The following is a 20,583-nucleotide window of genomic DNA, read 5'->3' on the forward strand; positions in this document are numbered from 1 at the left end:
TTTTCTAGTTGATTTCACACTGTGGATGAAGGGAAAAAAGCACATCTTCTTCCCCAGTGTCTGGAACTGCAGTGTTTCCTAGAGTTGAGAGCAGCAGGACCCTTGCAGCCCACACTATGATGTCACGACCTAGGAAACCACCTGCTCCATCGGCACTGATGGACAGAAGCCACCGCTGTCCCCTAGGATAACCTTTCTTTCACACGCTCTCATGGCCATTTCGCAGGAAGCCTCTCTCTTGGGTTTCTTCCAAGGATTCCAAACCCTTTACTATCCTGGCCACAGCAGCACAATAGCCAGAGGGGCTCACACAACTCAGGGTGACCAGACCTGGGTGGAGCAGAGCTGGACTACCTCTGCAGCAATGAGATCCTTCAGTGTTAAAGTCAACGATTTCCCAGAGAAGGAAAACATTCTATTCCCTTCCAAAGTCCTGGTCATGGTGGGGATGACTGGAGGGAGACGTTCCTCCCTAAATGATAACAGCCCTATCTAGAGAAGTCCATATGCTGAACAGAAGGAGGAAGCAGCAGTTCTGAGGAATTACTCTCATCTCCTAATTATGACGGCAAACAGCACAAATATGGTTGAAATTTCAGATGGGCTGAAATTTTAGTGTTACTATTTACTAGATGACTTTTACCAAATCATTTAATTCTCAAGATAAGCTTCAGTATGACTTTCTTTATATAAAATGTCCAGAATAGGCAAATCTACAGGGACAGGAAGGTACAGACCGGTGGTTGTCAATGTCTGTATGTGTGTGCACGCTAAGTCACTTCAGTCTTGTCCAACTCTTTGCAACACTATGGACTGTAGCCCGGCAGGCTCCTCTGTCCATGGGATTCTCCAGCCAAGACTACTGGAATGGGTTGCCATGCCCTCCTCTAGGGGATCTTTCCAACCCAGGGATCGAAGCTGCATCTCTTATGTCTCCTGCATTGGCAGACAGGTTCTTTACCACTAGTGCCACCTGAGAAGCCCCTACCAATGGCTGGGATGGTTAGAAGGCTGACATCTAAAAGGTACACAGTTTCTTTCTGGGGTGATGAAAATGTTCTAAAATTGATTGTGGTGATGGTCACACAATTCTGTGAATACTAAAAACCACTGCACTGTCATCACTGGATGGTCCTTACATGAGGACTTACACTCATCGTTGCGTTAATCTCCGCCACCGTTTCTTCATCTGTAGGGAACTGATAGATCTGGACTCCATTGCTGACTAGTTCACTCATGATCTTACTCTTGAATTTGTGCAATTCGTTCTTGGCAATGGTGTCAGCTTTTGCAATTATTGGAATGATGTTCACCTGTAAACCAAACACAGCCATTTTTACTTAATTCCAACAGAAGAAAAACAGACAAATGAATAAAATATAGAAAACACAGAAATGGAAATTGTACAACTTCTCTTAGAAAATAGAGATGATATTAAAAATTGCACTTTCTACCTAGATGCAAAATTCAGAAAATATGCGATAATCTTTTAATTCCATCTCTGAACACTTTACTTCCTCCCATCTGGCACTGAAAGAAAGCATCCTTGTAATTTCCTCTTCTGTGCCACCTCATTCTTCCTTACGGTGTAAAAGGAAGTGTTACTCTATGACAAAGAACGACAACAAAGAAGCCTATTCTTTGAGTAACCAGCCACTCCTCTGTGACTCCTCCCAGCTACTTTAGGAGCTTGACTTTTGCATGTTTCTAACAGTCTAATACCAAGGCTTTCAGTAGTTAGAATAATGGAACATGCAGCTGTATGAGGATAGCATCCTTTCTTCTGATGACCTGAAACCTGCTAGGAGCAGGGAACCTAAGTATTAACCAAAACAAAAATGGTTTCACCTACTTTTCAATTTTTCAAAACCACATCAACTAATTCTCTTGAGAACCAGCTTCTATCAGATTATTTTGTGCCAGAATGAGACCTAGCGGCAAAGACAAAACTCACTTTCAGAGCATCCGATACAGAGAACTCAGGATTTGACAACAATGGCAGAAAGCCTAGGACAAGGACTGAGGACCCTCCAGCTCAAGCCCTAAAGCCCAAGGTGGGTCACTCTTTTCCAACTTGCCCCAACACTGTCCATAAGGCACATTTTTTGAAATTCACTTTTAAAGAATAACTTCCTTCCACTCCCTGCTTGGTACAAAGGTTTCACTAAGATGCTATTGACATCTGATACCGAAGACCATGTGCTTCACCCAGGTGAGTTGAAAAGGGAACAGAAAGTGGTCCCAGCCAGAGAAAAGAGAGACTTCTGGAAGGTTGTCCGGGTCATGTCCGCATTCCTCTGCTTCTCCTTTTATCCCAAGAGCCAAATCAAAAATCCCTGATAAACCAGAATGAGATGACCCACTGATGGAAAAAACCTATTCTTCCCTATTCCTCAACCCACTCCTAACCTTATCACGCGTGGGCTTCCTCCAGCAAGTTGCAGGCTGAGGCAGACATCACTGAGGGTTGGTGAATGTCTGAATCAGGACCTGGGCAACAAACTCCTCCCTGTTTTTCATATTGGTTAACTTTTGTGCACATTTGGTATTCGGTTAATATCAACATGCACAAAATGGCAGAGGTTCATACTTTCCTGGCCAATTTGATAACAGTAGACAGAAGAACCAAGCAAATTTAGATTTAAAACCTCTTCTTCTTCAGAGGCAGGTGCTTGGAAATCTTTTCTGAAATTATCATGTTTGCCTTAATTCTTCACTTGACTTGTTCCAACAAACCTTTGACAAAATCATTTTCAAATTCTCTCTTGCGTTCCATCTCTACAATAATATTAGTTCTTTGAAAGCAGTTTCATCTGCTTTATAGTGATTGTTGTGTTTTTATTAGCTGCATTTGACTTTTCTTTCCCCTTTGAAATCAACTCTACAAAGCATAATCCTATTGTCGGATATCACCCTGAAGTGGTCTACAAGCTCTGCCTCAGTGAGGAAGCTACCTCCCTCTGCCTGCCTCCCAGCCCTGCTTTCAAGGACCTGACAGTGCAGGGAGCAGGGTGCCCCTGCCCAGGACTCCTCACCCTCAATGGCTCACTGCAGCTGAATCAAATGAGATGAGGGAAGGTTTCTATTTATTCTCCCAAGAATACTCTAGCTGCAGGAGTGCTTTCTGGCTGGTAGAATATGTTTGTGTAAAGCAGTGTGCCTGTGCAGGCTGGGGCCTGGGGAGCCTGGCTTGGTATCAGCATGTGGGCCTCCTGTGGGCTGGTTCAGGCAGAGGCCTTGGAGACAGGTGGATCTTCTCAGTGGCCTCTATTATGTCCCTCTGGGGAGAAAGCATCCTTTAAACAGAGTTGTTGGGACAGAAAATAACACCCAACAAAGCCCCGAAAAGATAGGAAGACTTGTTACTGATCTCAAAAGCAGGTTAGAATCTAAGAGGAAACACTAGAGCGGAATTCTGTGGTTGTTCTTGTTGCCATTTGCTGCTTCTTTATTTCACAATGTATTGTCTTCCTACTTATTTCAAAATGGAAAATCACATTAGTCGCCAAGTACATCATCAAATGTGGTCAAACTCAGCAGCCCCTTCTCGCAAATGCTGTGAAGGAGAAAGGTTATACATGTGCAAAGATCAGGGGTCAAATGCAATCTGAGATGCTACTTCTTCTGAACACATGGGACAGATCTGTTTTAAAATCTAAGAAGTTAGACCAACCTTATCACACAGATAAAAAATTAACACTTTTTAAAAAAATTTTAAACTTTAAGTTAAAGCCAAACCTATATAAACCCTTCAAAGAGAGGTTTAAAGCAAGTTTCTTTAAAAAAATAAATCATGAATTATTGTTCAATCTCCCTAAATTTAACCCTTCCTATGACCCTTTAGGTGTCCCCACTATCTGATTCCCCAGCCCTCAACAGAGCACACACTAGTGCTAATTTAAGAACTGAAGAGCTCTTTTCCTCCCTGGCTGCTTGGAGATCAGACACCACCATGAACAACACAGCAACTATCCGGACCAGCAAGTTCACGACCAACCAACTACTTCAGCGGAAACTACTTCAGGATGTCCTTCACCCTGGAAAGGCAACAGTCCCTAAGACAGAAATTCGGGAAAAACTGGCCAAAATGTCCAAGACCAAATGTCATCTCTGTATTTGGATTCAGAACCCATTTTGGTGGTGGTAAGACAACTGGCTTTGGCATGATTTACCAATCCTTGGATTATGCAAATAAGAATGAACCCAAACACAGGCTTGCAAGACATGGCCTGTATGAGAAGAACAAGACCTCAAGAAAACAGTGAAAGGAACGCAAGGACAGAGTTAAGAAAGTCCGGGGGACTGCAAAGGCCAGTGTTGGTGCTGGCAAAAAGTGAGCTGGAGATTGGACGACAGAAGGAGTAAAGATTTTGCAATGATTGTATCTGTGGTGATTATACAGATTTTTCATGAAAGAGAAAATAAATGAAGACCTCTTACACGGAAAGAAAAAAAAAAAGAACTAAAGATACTTTGTAATAAGCTACGTGATTTTGCTTTGTCCTAATATCCAGAGGTTTTGAAACATTTTTTTTCACATTGTTAAACCTTATGGTTCTGTAAGCCAGTGAAAATAAATACAGGGTTAGGAAGTAGAGGTGGGGATGAACAGGTGGAGACTTCCAGGTCAGTGAAACTACTCTATTTGATACTCGAGTGATAATTACATGTCATTATAAATGTGTCCAAGCCCACAGAATGCACAATATCAAGAGTGAACCCTTGTGTAAACTATCAACTTGGGGTGACAGGGATGTGTCCATGTAGGTTTTTTGACTGTATTAATAACAAATGCACCATCCTGGGGGGATATTGGTAATAGGGGGCTATGCATGTGGAGAGCAGGGAATCTATGGAAAATATCTGCACCTTGCTCTTAATTTTGCTGTGAACCTAAAATGGCTTCCCTGGTGGCTCAGACGGTAAAGAATCTGCCTGCAATGTGGGAGACCTGGGTTTGATCCTCGGGTTGGGAAGATCCCCTGGAAGAGGGCATGGCAACCCACTCTAGTACTCCTGCTTGGAGAATCCTCATGTAATGAGAAGCCTGGTGGGCTTCCATGAGGTCCATGGAGTCGCAAAGAATTGGACATGACTGAGCGAATAAGCACACACAAAACTACTGTAAAAAAATAGTCTTTAAAATAAAACACCAAATTACACCAAAAGCAGAGGTCCCCTGGGACCTCTGGATAAAGGTGATCTTAGGGGAGAGTGGACAGCACTCACAACAGCAGGGAGTACCTTACTGTCCAGCTTCTTCATGGTGACCAGGTCCAGGGACTTGAGCGAATGGCCAGTGGGGGCGATGAAGTAGAGGCATGCGTGGATCCTGGTGTCATGGTAGTTGAAGAGAGAACGTTTGATCTTCAGTTCCTCTTGCAAGTAGGCCTCAAACTGGGCATCGATATATTCCACGATCGGCTTATAGCTAGAATGCAGAAGATGGTTATTAATACACATTTTCAAATCAGCGTGTCACTAGTCTCAAACCTCTTCCTACGATCCTCCAGGAAAGTCCTCAGTGCTTCCTTGTTCCTTAAGAGCTAAAGCCCAAGCACCTCATCTTGGCAGCCCAGGCCTTTGGCTATATGGTCCCTAAACATCACCCCAGGCCCCCCTATCCTTCTCCTTCCTAGTTCATGCTTTCTGCCCCACATGGCAAGCTCTCACCTGCCTCCAGGCTTTTGCTCATGCTAGACCCCCACCTGAAATGGTCTTCTTCCTGTTTTTTTCCTAACATTCATCCTTTAAAACAGTGATTAGAAATATGTAGCACACGCTGTCACTGCCCCCATAGCACCCATGGAGGTATTGCTAAGAGACTGTGGTATTCTTCCCTGCTGGGCCAAAACTGAGCCTCAAAATCTGTCCCAATAAAGTGACTTTGATAGGCTCTCCCAACTGACTGGCATAGGTGCCCAGAGTGAAACTCCACTGTGGTTTTAGGATGTGGCACCATCTCCAGCTGGCAGCCTCTCCCCACTCCTCTGCCCGGTCCTTCAGGGATGAGGGCTAGCTACTCTGTGCTCTCAAAAAGCCCTGCGCTTGCCATGACCTCATCTATATACGGAAGTGCCTGGTCTATTAGGATCAAGATTCCTTCCAACTCCCAATTTTATGATTTGAAGGTAAACACTCTTCTCACCAAATCATAATTCAAATCTGTTTTGAATAATTATGCACGACTCTATGAACTGACCACAAACACTATCATAAATAATAGCATATGCAGGATATATACTCAATAAACCACATGTTCTCCAGGGATGAAGTAGTTCATTAGGTCACTATGGAAAAGCCACGAACTCTTCCAGGTCTCCACAGGGACTGCTCAGAAGCTAGTGTCAGCAGCAATGAGACGGGTGGATTAGGAATAAAATGGGTTAATCCTTCCCCAGACTTACTACCTTGCTGAGGAATGATTTAAGCTTTAAGAAAAATAAAAACCTCTCAACACTCAACTTGCAGACCCATAAATTAAACTGAAATCCCTGAAAGGGAACTATAAATCTTTTATAATGAGGATGACAGCAGATGTCCTAAAAGAAAAAAAAAACAAAACAAAAATTTATGACCAAAACTGAAAACAGAAAAAAGTTTTCTTCTATTTTCCTTTGGTGATTTATTACAATCCATTGACTCAATTTGAGCAAAGCCTCTAGAGGTTTAAAGAAAAAGTAGACTGAGCCTGAATAAAATCCTAAACATAACAGAAATTCCAATGAATTCCAGTAGAAAGGATGAACAAGTAATAAGATTCTTCTACATGTTCCAATTTTAAAATATAGGCAGGTGGGGCTTCTCTGGTGGTTCAGTGGCTAAGAACCAGTGTAATGCAAGGGACACTGGTTCAATCTCAGGTCCGGGAAGATCCCACATGCCATGGACCAACTAAGCCCATGCACCATAACTACTGAAACCCGCACGCCCGAGAGCCCGTGCTCTGCAACAGGAGAAGCCACTGCAATGAGAAGCGCACGCACCACAACTAGAGGAGCCCCCAGTTGCAGCAACTAGAGAAAACTCGCATACGGCAACAAAGACCCATTGTAGCCAAAAAATAAAACAATACATAAATAAAAAATTTTAAAAATATAAGCAGGTATTATAGAACAATATTAATAATCATTATTATGATAGGAGAGTTATGTAAAATGGTGGTTAGAAGCATGGACTCAAGTCAGACCAACTAAGATCAAACTCCAAATCCACAACTTTCTAACTTGCTTTGGACAAGTTACTAAACCTCTCTGTGTTTCAATTTCCTCACAGGTAACACCAAGGACAAAAATATCACTTATATCAGAGCTAATATGACAAATGAGTGAGCTAGTATATGCAAAAAACTAGCACATAAAAGTGTGAGATATAACCATTTCACAGTAAATTAATAAACCACAAATAAGAGAAAAGCAAGCCTCAGTTTAAAAAAAAAAAAAAGAAAAAGGAACTTTGTACTGACCCAGATCCATGGTAACTCTTCCTCCACTGACTCATGCCCTGTACGGCAGTGGCCCAGGCCACTTCAACAAGGCCCACTCATGCCCTGTGAGTCCAGGGCCAGACCTTCGGGTCCCCTGACACTGAGGCAAGTGCTTGGGGAACCAGGGACCTCCCCAGCACCCTCTGAGCCCGGAAGGGAGGAAAGCAGTTCATGGCAGTTGCTCCTTCCTGTCCCCCCAGTTCCTGATTTGCAGCTTCCTAGCACCTCCCCCACCAGTGGTCCAAGAATGTTTCCTCTTTCTAGTAATTTCCTTTTCGCCTTTGGTTTTGATTCTGGTCCTCCAAGATTATGGGAGGCATAGCACCTCTCCTTTTCCAGTGAGGAACGCTTTCTGCCCCAAATTCAGCATCTCCAAAGCCATCTCTTGTTCTCCTCTTACGTTTCAGGCTTCCTGCCACCTTCCCCTGTTAAGGAGTTCGGGCCAATCTTTTCAATCTCCTCCTTTTCCCTGTACGCGGTTTCCTTGGAAAATCACATTTCCTCCTGTGTTTCGCTTAACCAGATCTCCTACCTAAGTTTCAGACCACTCCATCCAGCTGCTTACCAGATATTTCCACTTGCTCTTCTAGCTAATGTGCCCAAAATCACGCTCTTCATCTTATCCCCAAACCCTACTAGCCCATATTCCTTAGCTCAGCAGATGGCACCTCCATCCATACCACTGGCCAAATCAGAATCCTAGGTTCGACCCAGAGACTGCCCACACACAGCCAAGCACAAGATCCCATCTGTTCTAGCCTCTATAGCATTATAAACAAATACATGTATTTCAGGAAAACTATTGACCAAAATCACTATTCCCAGTGTTCCATATTTCATTGTGTTCATGAAATAGCCTCTCTTGATGCATATAGTAAGTCAGCCTAGTAGCTCTGTTCTCCCTTCACATCCTTCAAATAAACTCTGCCCTCTCTGTCTTCTGTCCATGTGTTACCTACACTCAAAGTCATACAAATAAGGAAATTTCATCCTTATTTTTGCCTTTTGCTAGTTTCCATTCTTATAGCGAGGATATCTATTTATATTCTGGTTTTGCCAATTCAAAGTTCTTTGGATTGTAGCCATATCAAGCAGAGGAAAGGGGGCAGGTAAACCAAATCAAGTCGTATGTTTTCACATAATTTCCTTTTAAGGCATGGGGATATCCCTTTTTATTCTCCACTCTTTTTTTTCCCCCATAAATATACAGCCATAAAAAAAAAAAAAAAATTGACAGTGGTTGACCCTAAAACTGATGGGGAAAAATATTTTATACAAAGTTTTCTAGCCACCCAAGGTACCCATTGATCATACTTGCAAAATAGCCCATGACATTGTTCAGGGACTGACTCTCCATTTTGTATGTGAACAGATATCTATCATATATTTTTTCTCTCTCTTTCTATCTATTAGCCGAAGTTAATTTTCCTTATCCTTCAACTACCTCTATCAGAAAGTGTGACTACGACAGAATTTAAAGATCAAACAGTCCACCCCATTTACCACTTTATATAAAACTGATAAAGATTTGCTGAGTTTGAGGAGTCTCTCAGTGGGCTTCTATTAGCCATGCTTTTCGTGCTGATCATCATTATAGTTTGCAATATGCTACTGACATTCTATCTCCCATCTCCTAAATATGGGGCAAAAGAATTCTTCTATTTCCAGCACTATAGCAAAATGCGATTTCCCTTCTCCTCTAGACCTCTTTCCTTCTTCACTGAATAGTAGAGACAGCAGAACAAGGACATCCTTAGACCACGAAGAGTTAATCATGCTATTAAACAAAACAGGAAACCTTACCAGGCCTCTCTTCCTGCCTCCTTCTAGCTACCCTGGTCCAAGGCAGATAGAGATGCAGGAATGCTGACATGTCCAAAGCCTATATAAACAAACTGGGACATTCTTGAAGTCTTGCATCGATGGCAGAAAAGCTTGCCTAATCCTCAAAGTAGTAAAAATAATCATGGGTTTGGAGAAACAACACATCCTTTTGCATATGTTTACATACTGACACAAAAATGCACACCCCACTTCCAATTTTTTGATGGAAGCAGACCCTATCCGAATGACATCTTTTTTTTTTTTTTTTTTTAACAACAGGCATTTGGGTTTATAGTCAACAGTGTCAACAATCTTTCTGGAGCACAGAGTTCTAAATGCCACTCAAGAGGTTATGCAACAGCTGTCAAGAAATTTCAGAAGAAAAAAAAATATTTGGTATCTAGGTTAGGTTAATATCACACTTCCTCTCTTCTAAGTCTCCTTGGAAACTATTATTTGACCCAAATGAGTCAGAAATTTTCTTAAAGAGGCCTCCAGCTGCAAATGTGTGGATCAGCTTTGTACCGGCCACCTGCTGCTCAGGGCTGTCCAGTGAAAACCCACCAGAAGGGTGGGAAGTCACCATTTAAAGGAGAAGTAAAAAATGTAATGGCAGTGCTGGGGAGATGACGGAGCAGGAAGAGCTCAAGGAATCTTAGCAGCAAAATGTGGGAGGATGGTTCTCATTCCTGCCAGAAGGCATCCTGAAAAAGTCTGGCTGCTGTCTGCCCATCAGGCCGTGCTCACGCCTGGCATTCCCCAATCCCAGGGAGAAAGCTACACAGGTCAGAGACAGAGACCCGCCTTGTTTTGATGGGTCCTCCTGACCACACGAGGACCAGGAGCCCCCTGACTTGCTTCCCAGCTCCCACAATGCACTTGTGCTCTTCTGCTTGTCATTAGGGTTTTCTCTTCATCTGTTTCACTGAGCATCACACACAGCATTCAGACAAGAACCTCTCCATCATTCCTTGGAATTGAAGTCATAAATCAAGAGCAACTGCTCAGCTGCAGGGGCTGTGCTTAGCTGTTCCCCACTCAACACAATGTACAGATAGTCCATTCTGAGAGATGCAAAATAAAATCTTTCTTACTATGTCTAACAATTGCTCCTGTTATTCCCGGCCAATGTTTACTGAAGAGCATATAAACTGCTCTATAGATTAGTTACTAGAGTTCAGTGCTCAGCTAGAGCATGCGTTAAATATTTCTCTGTCATTACTATGGGTACATCTTTATATCAGAGGCAGTTAAAATGTATCTAGACAATACACAGCTCTAGATTTTTAAAAAATGGTTAAAATTCCTCTTTAGAAAACACACACATATACCATACACAGTTCAGAGGAAAATGAAGCCATCAAATAAACAAAACCTGGTATGATACAAATGAAGTGTCTGAGCCCTAAGCAAACAGACTGTAACTTAATGTTCTGGCTGTCTTATTCCCATTAAGTTGTCACTGCACAAAAATGTCTCTGGAAGCCTCCTTCTAGAATTATCTTTGGGCCTGGGACAGTTTAATTTTCTCAAACTTTTTTTGGAGAATGAACATAAATATTTAAAATAATCTTAAGGGAGTCAAAGATTAGTGAAGAAGATGAGTGATCTTGTGATGAATGCATGGGTGCACACCAGGAAGGTTTAAAAATTTAAACACTTCCCTCAAATAAGGACATATAGAAACTCAGAGAAAAGAGTTGACCTTGCTTGGCTTTATCAATTGAGTAGGTCTGTTTTATAAAAATAAAACTTCACAGTATTACTTTATAATTAGGTGAAGTTTATGTCAACCAGTTTTAGTGAATACATAAGATGGACTTATGGGCTTCCCTGGTGGCTCAGCTGGTAAAGAATCTGCCTGCAATTCAGGAGACCCCAGCTTGATTCCTGAGTTGGGAAGATCCCATGGAGAAGTGATAGGCTACCCACTCCAGTATTCTTGGGCTTCCCCGGTGGCTCAGAAGGTAAAGAATCTGCCCACAATGCAGGAGACCTGGGTTCAATCCCTGGGTTGGGAAGATCCCCTGGAGGAGAGCATGGCAACCCACTCCAGTATTCTTGCCTGGAGAATCCCTATGGACAGAGGAGCCTGGCGGGCTGCATGCAGTCCGTGGGGTCAAAAAGAGTCGGACACGACTAAGTGACTAAGCCCAGCAAGACTGACTTATAGCTAATAGCTTCTGTCTACATACAAACTATAGGATCAAAATTTTTAAGAAAAAAAAAAAAGACATTTTATTTCTTAAGCAGGTTAAACATGTCTGTTTTCTACACTGACAAAGAAGTTGGTTATATATACATTATCTGGTTAACTTAACAAACCCTCACTGGATAGAGAATGATCTGAATTCCTCACTAGGCTCCACTGAAACCACACTCATTATTCAGACTCAATGTGGCCATTCTGCACCCAGCAGGCCACCCAACTGTGTGCAGCCTACAGGAAGACCTGGACAATGCACAAAGGAGCCACACTGCTCACACCACAGCTCTAGCATCAATATTAAGATCCTGTGCCGGCTGGAAATCAACTACGATATTTCCCATTGAGCTTTCACAAACATGCTTTCTTCACTTTGGGTTTTAGGAGCGGATACTCCTGGTTGCCAAAGCCATCAAAATACAGGATTACCCTCTATGATTACCACACCCCTCCTCCAGGCTCAGCCTTTCACAGTGCCCTTCCTTAGACCCCACCTGAAAAGAGACTGTATGCAGATTCCACTGGAAGAGACCTGAGAGTATCTAGTGTCATTCTCTTAGAGTGAGATAAACTGCCAAGGACCCATAGCTGGTTATTGGCAGAATTCAGACCACAACCCGGGTCTACTAAATCCTGGGCTTTAGTTTCTTGGGCAAAATCATTATTGACTTCAAGTTTTCACTCAGATCTGTAGGAATTTGGGGATTAAGTCAAATATCCCAATCTGTCTCAGTGACTAGGAGGGCATGAGTGCGTGCATGCATGCTAAGTCATTTCAGTCGTATCTGTCTCTTTGCGACCCTATGGATTATAGCCCGCCAGGCTCCTCTGTCCATGGGATTCTCCAGGCAAGAATACTGGAGTGGGTTGCCATTTCCTCCTCTAGGGGATCTTTCCAACCCAGGGACCGAAACTGTGTCTCTTATACTCCTTCATTGGCAGGCGGGGTCTTTACCACTAGTGCCACCTGGGAAGCCCTAGGAGAGCAGGGCAGATGCTCATTCCAAACTCCTCTTACTTTTTAATGCCTGGTTTTTGTTTTCTTTTCTTGGCAGAGTTAAAGCAACAGCATCATCAACAACAACAAAAAAACCAGAAACCACATTCCCCAGACCCTCTTGCAGCTAGTGTTCAGATGTGGTCCACTTTCTACCAAGCAGCTGCAGCCATACAAGATCTGGAGGCAGGGGGCATGTCACCCAAGGCAGAGGCCACACACAGGGAAGGGGGTTCTTCTTGCAAGTGGTGATGAAGGCACTTGGTTAACAGGGACAGATACAGTGGAGGTTCTAGAGACCTGTCCCCAGCATCACAGGTACCAAATATATAAGGTCATTTGTGGCAAGAGTTCCACTAACCCTAGCTGTTTCTCTAGATTGCTTTTCTAGGTGGGAAAGCCCCCAAACCTGGTTCCATAACTTTTCCGGGAAAACAAAAGCTAGCTTATTCCTTCTAATAAATCCCTTTTCTGCTCACACTAGCTGGAATCAATTACACCAGCTGATTCTGACCTTAAGAACATTCTAAGAAAATTTCTCAGAGGACAAGAATGTCTTATCTTTTAGGAGACAGACCAAGTCCCACAACGAGCGAACATTTAGTCTTTGCATTTACCCAGGATGAGTCTTGTTACCTCCTCATTCATTTACATCCCCACAAAATCCCAGGATGTACCTGTCATCTTTATTGATCTGATCTCCAAATCCCACGGTGTCAACGATGGTTAACTTCAGCCGCACATTGCTTTCCTGAAGCTCATAACTTCTGGCTTTTAACCGAACACCTGGTTCATTGTGAGTCGCTGGGTCACTTTCAAATTTGGTGTTGAATAAAGTGTCCATTAACGTGGATTTGCCAATGCCCGTCTCACCTGCATGACCACATGAGAGAAATCAAAGAAGGTGCCAATGCCTCTGAGATATCAGTTCACATCACCAGGAGTGTTTTTTTTCTTTTTTTTAAATCATCATGTTAGTAAAAATTTTTGAAAAGTCAGTATCACCAGATATCCCACCACAAAAAAATAGCTCTTTCCATGTGTGATCTATGGACTACCTCCCTAGAAATGCCTTCATAAACTTCAAAAACCATTCGGCAGCAAAGATCTTGAACTTATAGATCAAGACGCTCTTTTTTACCTCTGAATAGAGAAACAGAACTTAAAAGCTTGCTTGTGGTCAGTTTGTGGTCATTTCAAAGATATAAACTGTAGCTCTTCCTTCCCTAAATGTTGGCATGTAAAACTATCAATATAGTACTTAAAAAAAAAAAATCTATATTGCCGAGTTTCTGTTACTAGGAAAATGTAAGAGATTGATCGCATTTATATTGAATTATCTGACACCATCTAATGTTGTGGGAAAGAATTACATTTTTTCAAAACAACACTCTTAACAAACCACAAAAAAAATAACAAACCCAGCTACAATTACTCAGCACTTACTTTGTACCAGGTCCTGTGAACAAGAGCCTCCGATGTACTATCTCATTAAACCCTAGTACTAATTCCTGTGGAATAAGTGCTACTGTTTCCTCCCTTTTACAGATGAGGCATTAAAGCTTAGATAAGGTTTAAGTAACTTGTCTAAAGTCACATTGTTAAATGGCGAAGCCAGGTTTCTAACTTGGGTTTGTGTGGTTCTAACAGCTACATTCAACCAATTCTGACATTGTTACAGAGAAAACTGACTGCCTAATATTTTCAGATATGGTTATGAATCTCTGCGAACCCTTTATATTATCTCCGTTTGTATTTCCCTATTCAGTAGACGGCAAGCATTCCTTAGATGTCCTGGTATTCAGGCTGATGTCTGTGACAATGAAATTGAATGATGTCAAATGACCTGCAATGATGGCCTTATTGGTTCACCTTACAGTTCAAGTCATCAGGTTTCACTGAGCCTCTAATATATGCAAATCAGAGTGGCAGGTATTATACTAAACCAATCAAATGGTAAGACCCAAATGTGGAGCCATGGAGAACTTTAACCTGATCTTTAAAATAAAACCAAGAAAAACTTTCTCTTAATACTAATTCTTGAGTTAAAAATAGTTAGCAATGAGAAAGAACGCACCCACTTCTGTGGCCGTGGTTGAATGTGTGATGGTAGAAATCAAGAAACATTATCTATAGGAATGAATTTTTTAAAACAAAATTTGGAAAATTTCCCCAATTAGATTTTCAGCTCAATTTAAACATACCAGTATATTGTAGCCCTTTCAACAAATCTCAATCCCATGATGTTCCTAGGGACAATATCTCTCTTCTGAAGGGTTGCTGTAATGCCTTTTAGGATAGTGACAATTCCATGGGAGAAAAAAAGAGCTCTGGCTGGCAGCCTTAGGGCAACTTTCCCATTGAAAAGACAAAATCCACTTACTAATTAGAAGTTCTGTATTACTCACTGCTTTCCAACATAGTACAGAAATGAAGTAGAACGGAATCTTTCTGTAACTGAGCTTTCTCTAATTAAAAGCCTTCTGTGGTTTGCCACTGACTACCATGATTCATTTGCAGGATAAAAGTTGGTCAAGAACATTTGCCCAACTCTTCAGCTTTATCCATTGGACCTGATACACCTAAGATCAAAGAACTTCCTCCTTCATCAGTCTTCAGCCAGCCAGTATCTTTTCCAGCTTTGTACCAAGTGTTGGGAATATAATAGTGAACTGGCTGGATATGGTGCACTCCCATAGCTAAGAATCTAATCTGGAACACGACTGAATACCAACCAGACTCTGATTTACTATTACGGGAATGGTATTTACATGTCTGCCATACTGGTTATGGCAGACATAACTTCCTCTCACAAGCAAGATCATAGTTTATTCCTTGGACCTTGCTAATGACCACAGGTAACTCAACCAGTGCTACCCCCCTGGTCCTGGGGCACCCCCAGGGCTGCACCCATGGAAATGCAATTATTATGCTGTGAGAATGCTCCATATTGAACAGTGATCTGTGTATCTAATCACACTTCTCTCTTTGGGACTTTGAATCTGCACACAGCATGATGGCATGAGAAAGAAAAGATATACTGAGAGAAGTGAATAAACAGATGCCATGAGGCTATAAATAAACAGAAGACATGTTGTTGACAGACCATTAGCCAGGCATATAGGAGAAAGAGAGCAGACAGATACAGTAGACATTAGTATCTGAAATTCATTCATTTACAATACTTCACTATTTCCTAGGTAACAAGCATAGGTGCTGGGGATAAAATGGTAAATAACAATAGCAACTGAAACTTCTTGAATTTCTGTAACATCCTGAATGTTGTTCAGAATCTCCATGAAGTCCAGCTGTGTAGCAGTTGAGACTGTTTCCTGTCTTCCTTACTTTCCTTAATATTCTAACCAAAAAGACCCACCAATAAAAATAAAAGTAGGCTCTGTTTCCTAATGCTCAACAACCTCATACCCATGATTGGTTACTTAACAAAATAACTCTTGAGCAAAATAAAGTTGCTAAGTAATGGATACAGAAACAAAACAGGGTTTTCACTCATAAGATACAGAGACTCTGGACAGCAATTCAGTATTGAAGGTACTCCAGTCATTTTAAGTTAAGTTCATGAGTCTCTTTCTCGATACAGCAAACTTCTTTTCAGAATTTACTGGAGTGGGTAGCCTTTTCCTTCTCCAGGGGATCTTCCCCACCCAGGGATCAAATCCAGGTCTCTCGCATTGCAGGCGGATTCTTAACCCGCTGAGCCACAAGGGAAGCCCAGAGTAAAGACAAAGGAAGAATAGCAGAGCTACCTTATAAAATTTCCTCTATAAGGTTAAGGTTCTGACAGTGGAAAAGTGACCCATCTTACTTCTATCTCTTTCCTTCAGAACAGCAATAAAGACTACAATTTACATGGCAAGAATTCTAGGTTACCTGGACAGCACTGAAATTACCATTTACTAAGTTGAGAATTAGTTAAGCATATGTGAATCAAGAATATGATGCTTTTTTTTTAAGGCAACATAATTTTAATTATTATTTGCATTAAGGTGGACATTATGAACAATTAGCATTCCAGGCCCTACTTATAGCACAGGGTTAATCAACGGGTTGGAAAAACCACTGTTCCTCTAAATTTCAGAGTGCTTAGCTTTCCATTTCTATGCTCTGTGCTTTTAAAAGCCCTAATTAGACACCGCTACCCTAGCAGCAGTGCAGTTCACCAAAAGTATTTCACGAAGAAATGACAGTTTGGGGAATAAAAGGAATTCTAGAGAACTAGGAGAGCTTTTCAATGCGTTCGTTGTTGAGGTCAATCTCCAGCCTCAGAAAAGAAAGCATTTTCTATACTTTTGAGGACACGCAAGAGCAAAAACGCTTCTTTTGAATTGAGTAACTGAAAGCCTACCTGGCGTAGGTTCCAACTCAAACCCAACAACCGCAACAATATTTCGAGACAATTAATGACTAACAGCAACTCTAAAACATCTCAGAACCCCTGGCTCAGAGGAAGCCTTCCATAAAAAGTAACTGAAAAGTGGTCATGCTGCTGCTGCTGCTAAGTCGCTTCAGCCGTGTCCAACTCTGTGCGACCCCATAGACGGCAGCCCACCAGGCTCCGCCGTCCCTGGGATTCTCTAGGCAAGAACACTAGAGTGGGTTGCCACTGCCTTCTCCAATGCATGAAAGTGAAAAGTGAAAGTGAATTCGCTCAGTCGTGTCCGACTCTCAGCGACCCCATGGACTGCAGCTTACGAGACTCCTCCATTCATGGGATTTTCCAGGCAAGAGTACTGGAGTGGGTTGCCATTACCTTCACTTATACTGAGATATGCCACTTTGGTAGGTTTTTCTGAGTCTGTTGTTTATTCTGTGATAAGTTCATCTGCCTAAACAGTTGTCAGAGTAATTAGAGATTTACTCTTGAAGTGCTATCTGGGGCTTCTGCTTCTCCTGCTCCTGCAAGTGCTGGTAAGCTGGACACCCACAGCCCAGTGGAAAGCAGGTCTGCCTCTTCCATTCTGTCCTCAGGCTTACATAAATCTCAAGCTCTAAGCTGGACCTTGTTAAGAAGGAAAACAAAAATAGCACAGAGGAATGTATTATTAATTAGAAGGTAATTAACTGTAAACTGAGCAAATAGTTGATCGGTGATTCAGCATTTTTACTCTGATTGCCGAAACTAGCTACTTGGATAATTATTATTATACCTACTCAAATAGCTGTGAATGAAGGCCTGTCTGTCTCCTCTAAACAGTCGAGGTTCTTGGATGGAGCCAGATAATCAGAGAGTTATGTTGTGTTATTTTAACTCCTCATAGAATCCTGTTTGATGAAGCATGCTTTGGCTAATCCCACCAGGGACTTGCAAGACCTGCATGTGACCCTCAGCATCGCATGGCTCAATGACCCCCAAGTGGGGGAAGCTCAGGAACCCAGGTTTAAATGGAGGCACAGCCACATATGTCTTTTCTGAAAATTTACAAGAGAGATTTTTCCAGGTAAACTGTGTTTTCATCTGGAGCAACTCTTTTGTTTTTACTTTATAGTTCCTGTAAGTCTCTCTTCATTAAACATTTAACTTGTGTTTGGCACATAATATGTGTTTAACAAATATCCATAAACTAAATGGGACCCCCATGCTCTGACCACACTGGCTAAGAGGTAAATGTGTTCCTGAGAGAATCAATTGCTATAGGCAGATCTGACGGCTTTGAGCTCTGACTCCAACCTCCACTTTGTTTTCTGGGGTTAATTTTATCTTTATTCATTTATTTATTCATTCCACCCTTAAACCACTTATAGCCTTTCCTGGAAAAGCAAGCTGGGATAAAAATGTTTAAGATCTGATTGCAAAATTCCACAGCTAATGCTGACACTATAGCCTTATAGCCTTAGCTAAAATGATCTTAAACTTGTCTGCTTTCTATTTCTCTTCTGCCATTCTCTCAAAACAATCGGTGAAATTATTTTTTAAAATTCTACTCTCAAAATGTGTTATTAATTTACTTTGACCCTACTATTGAGCTGGTTGCTCTTCAAAAGCTGGGATGTCGCAGTATTTTATCCCTCTGTGTAGCTGCACAAAGAACCACATACAGCAGGATCAATGGTGTAGTTTCTCACGGAGCTCGTGTCATTTTGGAAAGAGAATGACAACGATCGATAAATTTTGAATTGTGAAAAAAGGCTGGGTACTAATTTAGAAACACAGTGTGGATAAGAAAGAAAAGTTTATTAAAAAGAATGAAATAACGCCATTTGCAGCAACATGGATGGACACAGCTAGTGTCATACTGAGTGAAGTAAGTAAGACAGAGAAGGAGAAATATTGTATGACATCCCTTATATGTGGAATCTAAAAAGAAATGATACAAATGAACTTACTTACAAATCAGAAAGAGACTCACAGTCTTAAAAGACCAACTTATGGTTGCAGGAGGGAGGGGGGAAAGGATAGTTAGGGAGTTTGGGGAGGTCATGTACACATTGCTATATTCAAAACAGACAACCGGCAAGGTTGTATCCATTGTATAGCACATGGAGCTCTACTCAATGTTACCTGCCAGCCTAGATGGGAGGGGTGTTGGAGGAGAATGGATACAAGTATATGTATCGCTGAGTCCCTTGGCTGTTCACCTACCACAACTATAACAACACTGTTAATTGGCTATACCAATACAAAATAAAAAGTTTAAAGTTTAAGAAAGAACGCTCACGCTAAGTCGCTTCAGTCGTGTCCAACTCTACGCGACCCCACGGACAGCAGCCCACCAGGCTCCTTTGTCCACAGGATTCTCCAGGCAAGAATTCTGGAGTGGGTTGCCATTTCCTTCTCTTAAGAAAGAAAGGCTTTATTTAAACTGAAGTACAGTTTGGGGGATGAACTGGTGTGTTACAGGCAAGATGGAGGGTAAGGGAACTATGAACCCTTGGCTGTCTGATACCCGATTTAGCATCAGGAATTCTCTTCCAGACTTCAGTGGTTGAGAATCTGCCTGCCAATGCAGGGGACATGGGTTCGATCCTTGGTCAGGAAGATTCCACATGCTGAGGAGCAACTAAGCGCATTCGCAGCAACTCCTAAGCCCACACACCCTAGAGGCTCCACAACTAAAAAAGCCACCACGATGAGAAGCATACACACCGGCCACAATGACAGAAAGCCAAGAAGAGCCAGTGCAGCCCCCAAAAAAGAACTCGCTTCCCAGTTAAGTGAACACTACTCTCCTGTTCTCTATTGCATTTCTCTCCAGGACTGAGAGAGAGGCTCTAACATTATTTAATTCAGTGCCTCTAAAACTAAACTAAGTACACACCAGGATTAATTTCTGCCCTGGTTTGTTTCCTCTCTCTTTGCAACCTGTAGGTTCTTGCCACAAAACAAACTTACGATTCTAAGACCTTTTAGAAAAACATCAGCTTCCTTACTAGGATCATGACTTTTTTTTTTCAATCTTAAATTTCCTTCCATATTGTTCACCCAAAATAATGATGCCATAAACACCATGGGTGCACATACTGTGTAAAACACATAAATGCACACTAGGATGACACGGAGAAGAGAAAGGAGCACGGATACTCAAGTTAAATATGACACCCACTTCTCTAAGTGGCTGTCAAAACATTTGGATCAACTAGAATGCTTTTCGTAGACTCCTACTTTAAAAATAGAGCAATAATTGACACTGAGAACTGTTTTCTTCTACAGATATTTTGCTGTAAAGTATTTGTGAAGGGCTTTGATGTGGCTTATCCTCTGAGGATAAGTACATTTAACTTAATGCTGACACCCCCTGTTTCTCAAAGAACTAATAATGCTCGTTCCAACCAAAGGGCTCCAAAGTGTTGTGCAAAAGAATCTGGATGGCTAGATATACGAGCAGGGAAGGAGGCGAAAGACTTACTATGAAGTAAAAAAAGGAAAATGCGAAAAACAGAACAGCATTATTTCATTTGTATAAAACCAAAACAAAACAGCCCTTATACAATCATGAGAGACCTGTTTGTATCTGCCCAGTGTGTGTCTCTCCCATGCTCAGCCTCCCTTCTGCCCATGTCGCCTCTCCTCGTGTGTTTCAGGGTAGATAAACCCCATCTTCCACCCTCGGT

General features: G+C 41.9%; 1 protein-coding gene and 1 pseudogene across 6 annotated transcripts in view; one reads left to right on the forward strand and one right to left on the reverse strand.

Moving 5' to 3' along the window:
* SEPTIN11 (septin 11) overlaps positions 1-20,583 on the reverse strand; it is a 96,723-nt gene that overhangs the window by 22,873 nt on the left and 53,267 nt on the right. For all 6 annotated transcript variants that reach the window (XM_081584544.1, XM_081584522.1, XM_081584511.1 and 3 more), the window contains exons 3-5: positions 13,191-13,386; positions 5,245-5,431; positions 1,152-1,313 (exon numbers count right to left, since the gene is read on the reverse strand). In XM_081584544.1, coding sequence (XP_081440670.1) covers positions 1,152-1,313; positions 5,245-5,431; positions 13,191-13,386 — 545 coding nt within the window. The remainder of the gene's footprint in view (positions 1-1,151; positions 1,314-5,244; positions 5,432-13,190; positions 13,387-20,583) is intronic.
* Positions 3,953-4,448, forward strand: LOC145521295 (small ribosomal subunit protein eS24 pseudogene; annotated as a pseudogene).

Source organism: Giraffa tippelskirchi, chromosome 1 (assembly GCF_054371585.1).
Source record: "Giraffa tippelskirchi isolate mGirTip1 chromosome 1, T2T-mGirTip1v1.2.pri, whole genome shotgun sequence".
NCBI lineage: Eukaryota > Metazoa > Chordata > Mammalia > Artiodactyla > Giraffidae > Giraffa > Giraffa tippelskirchi.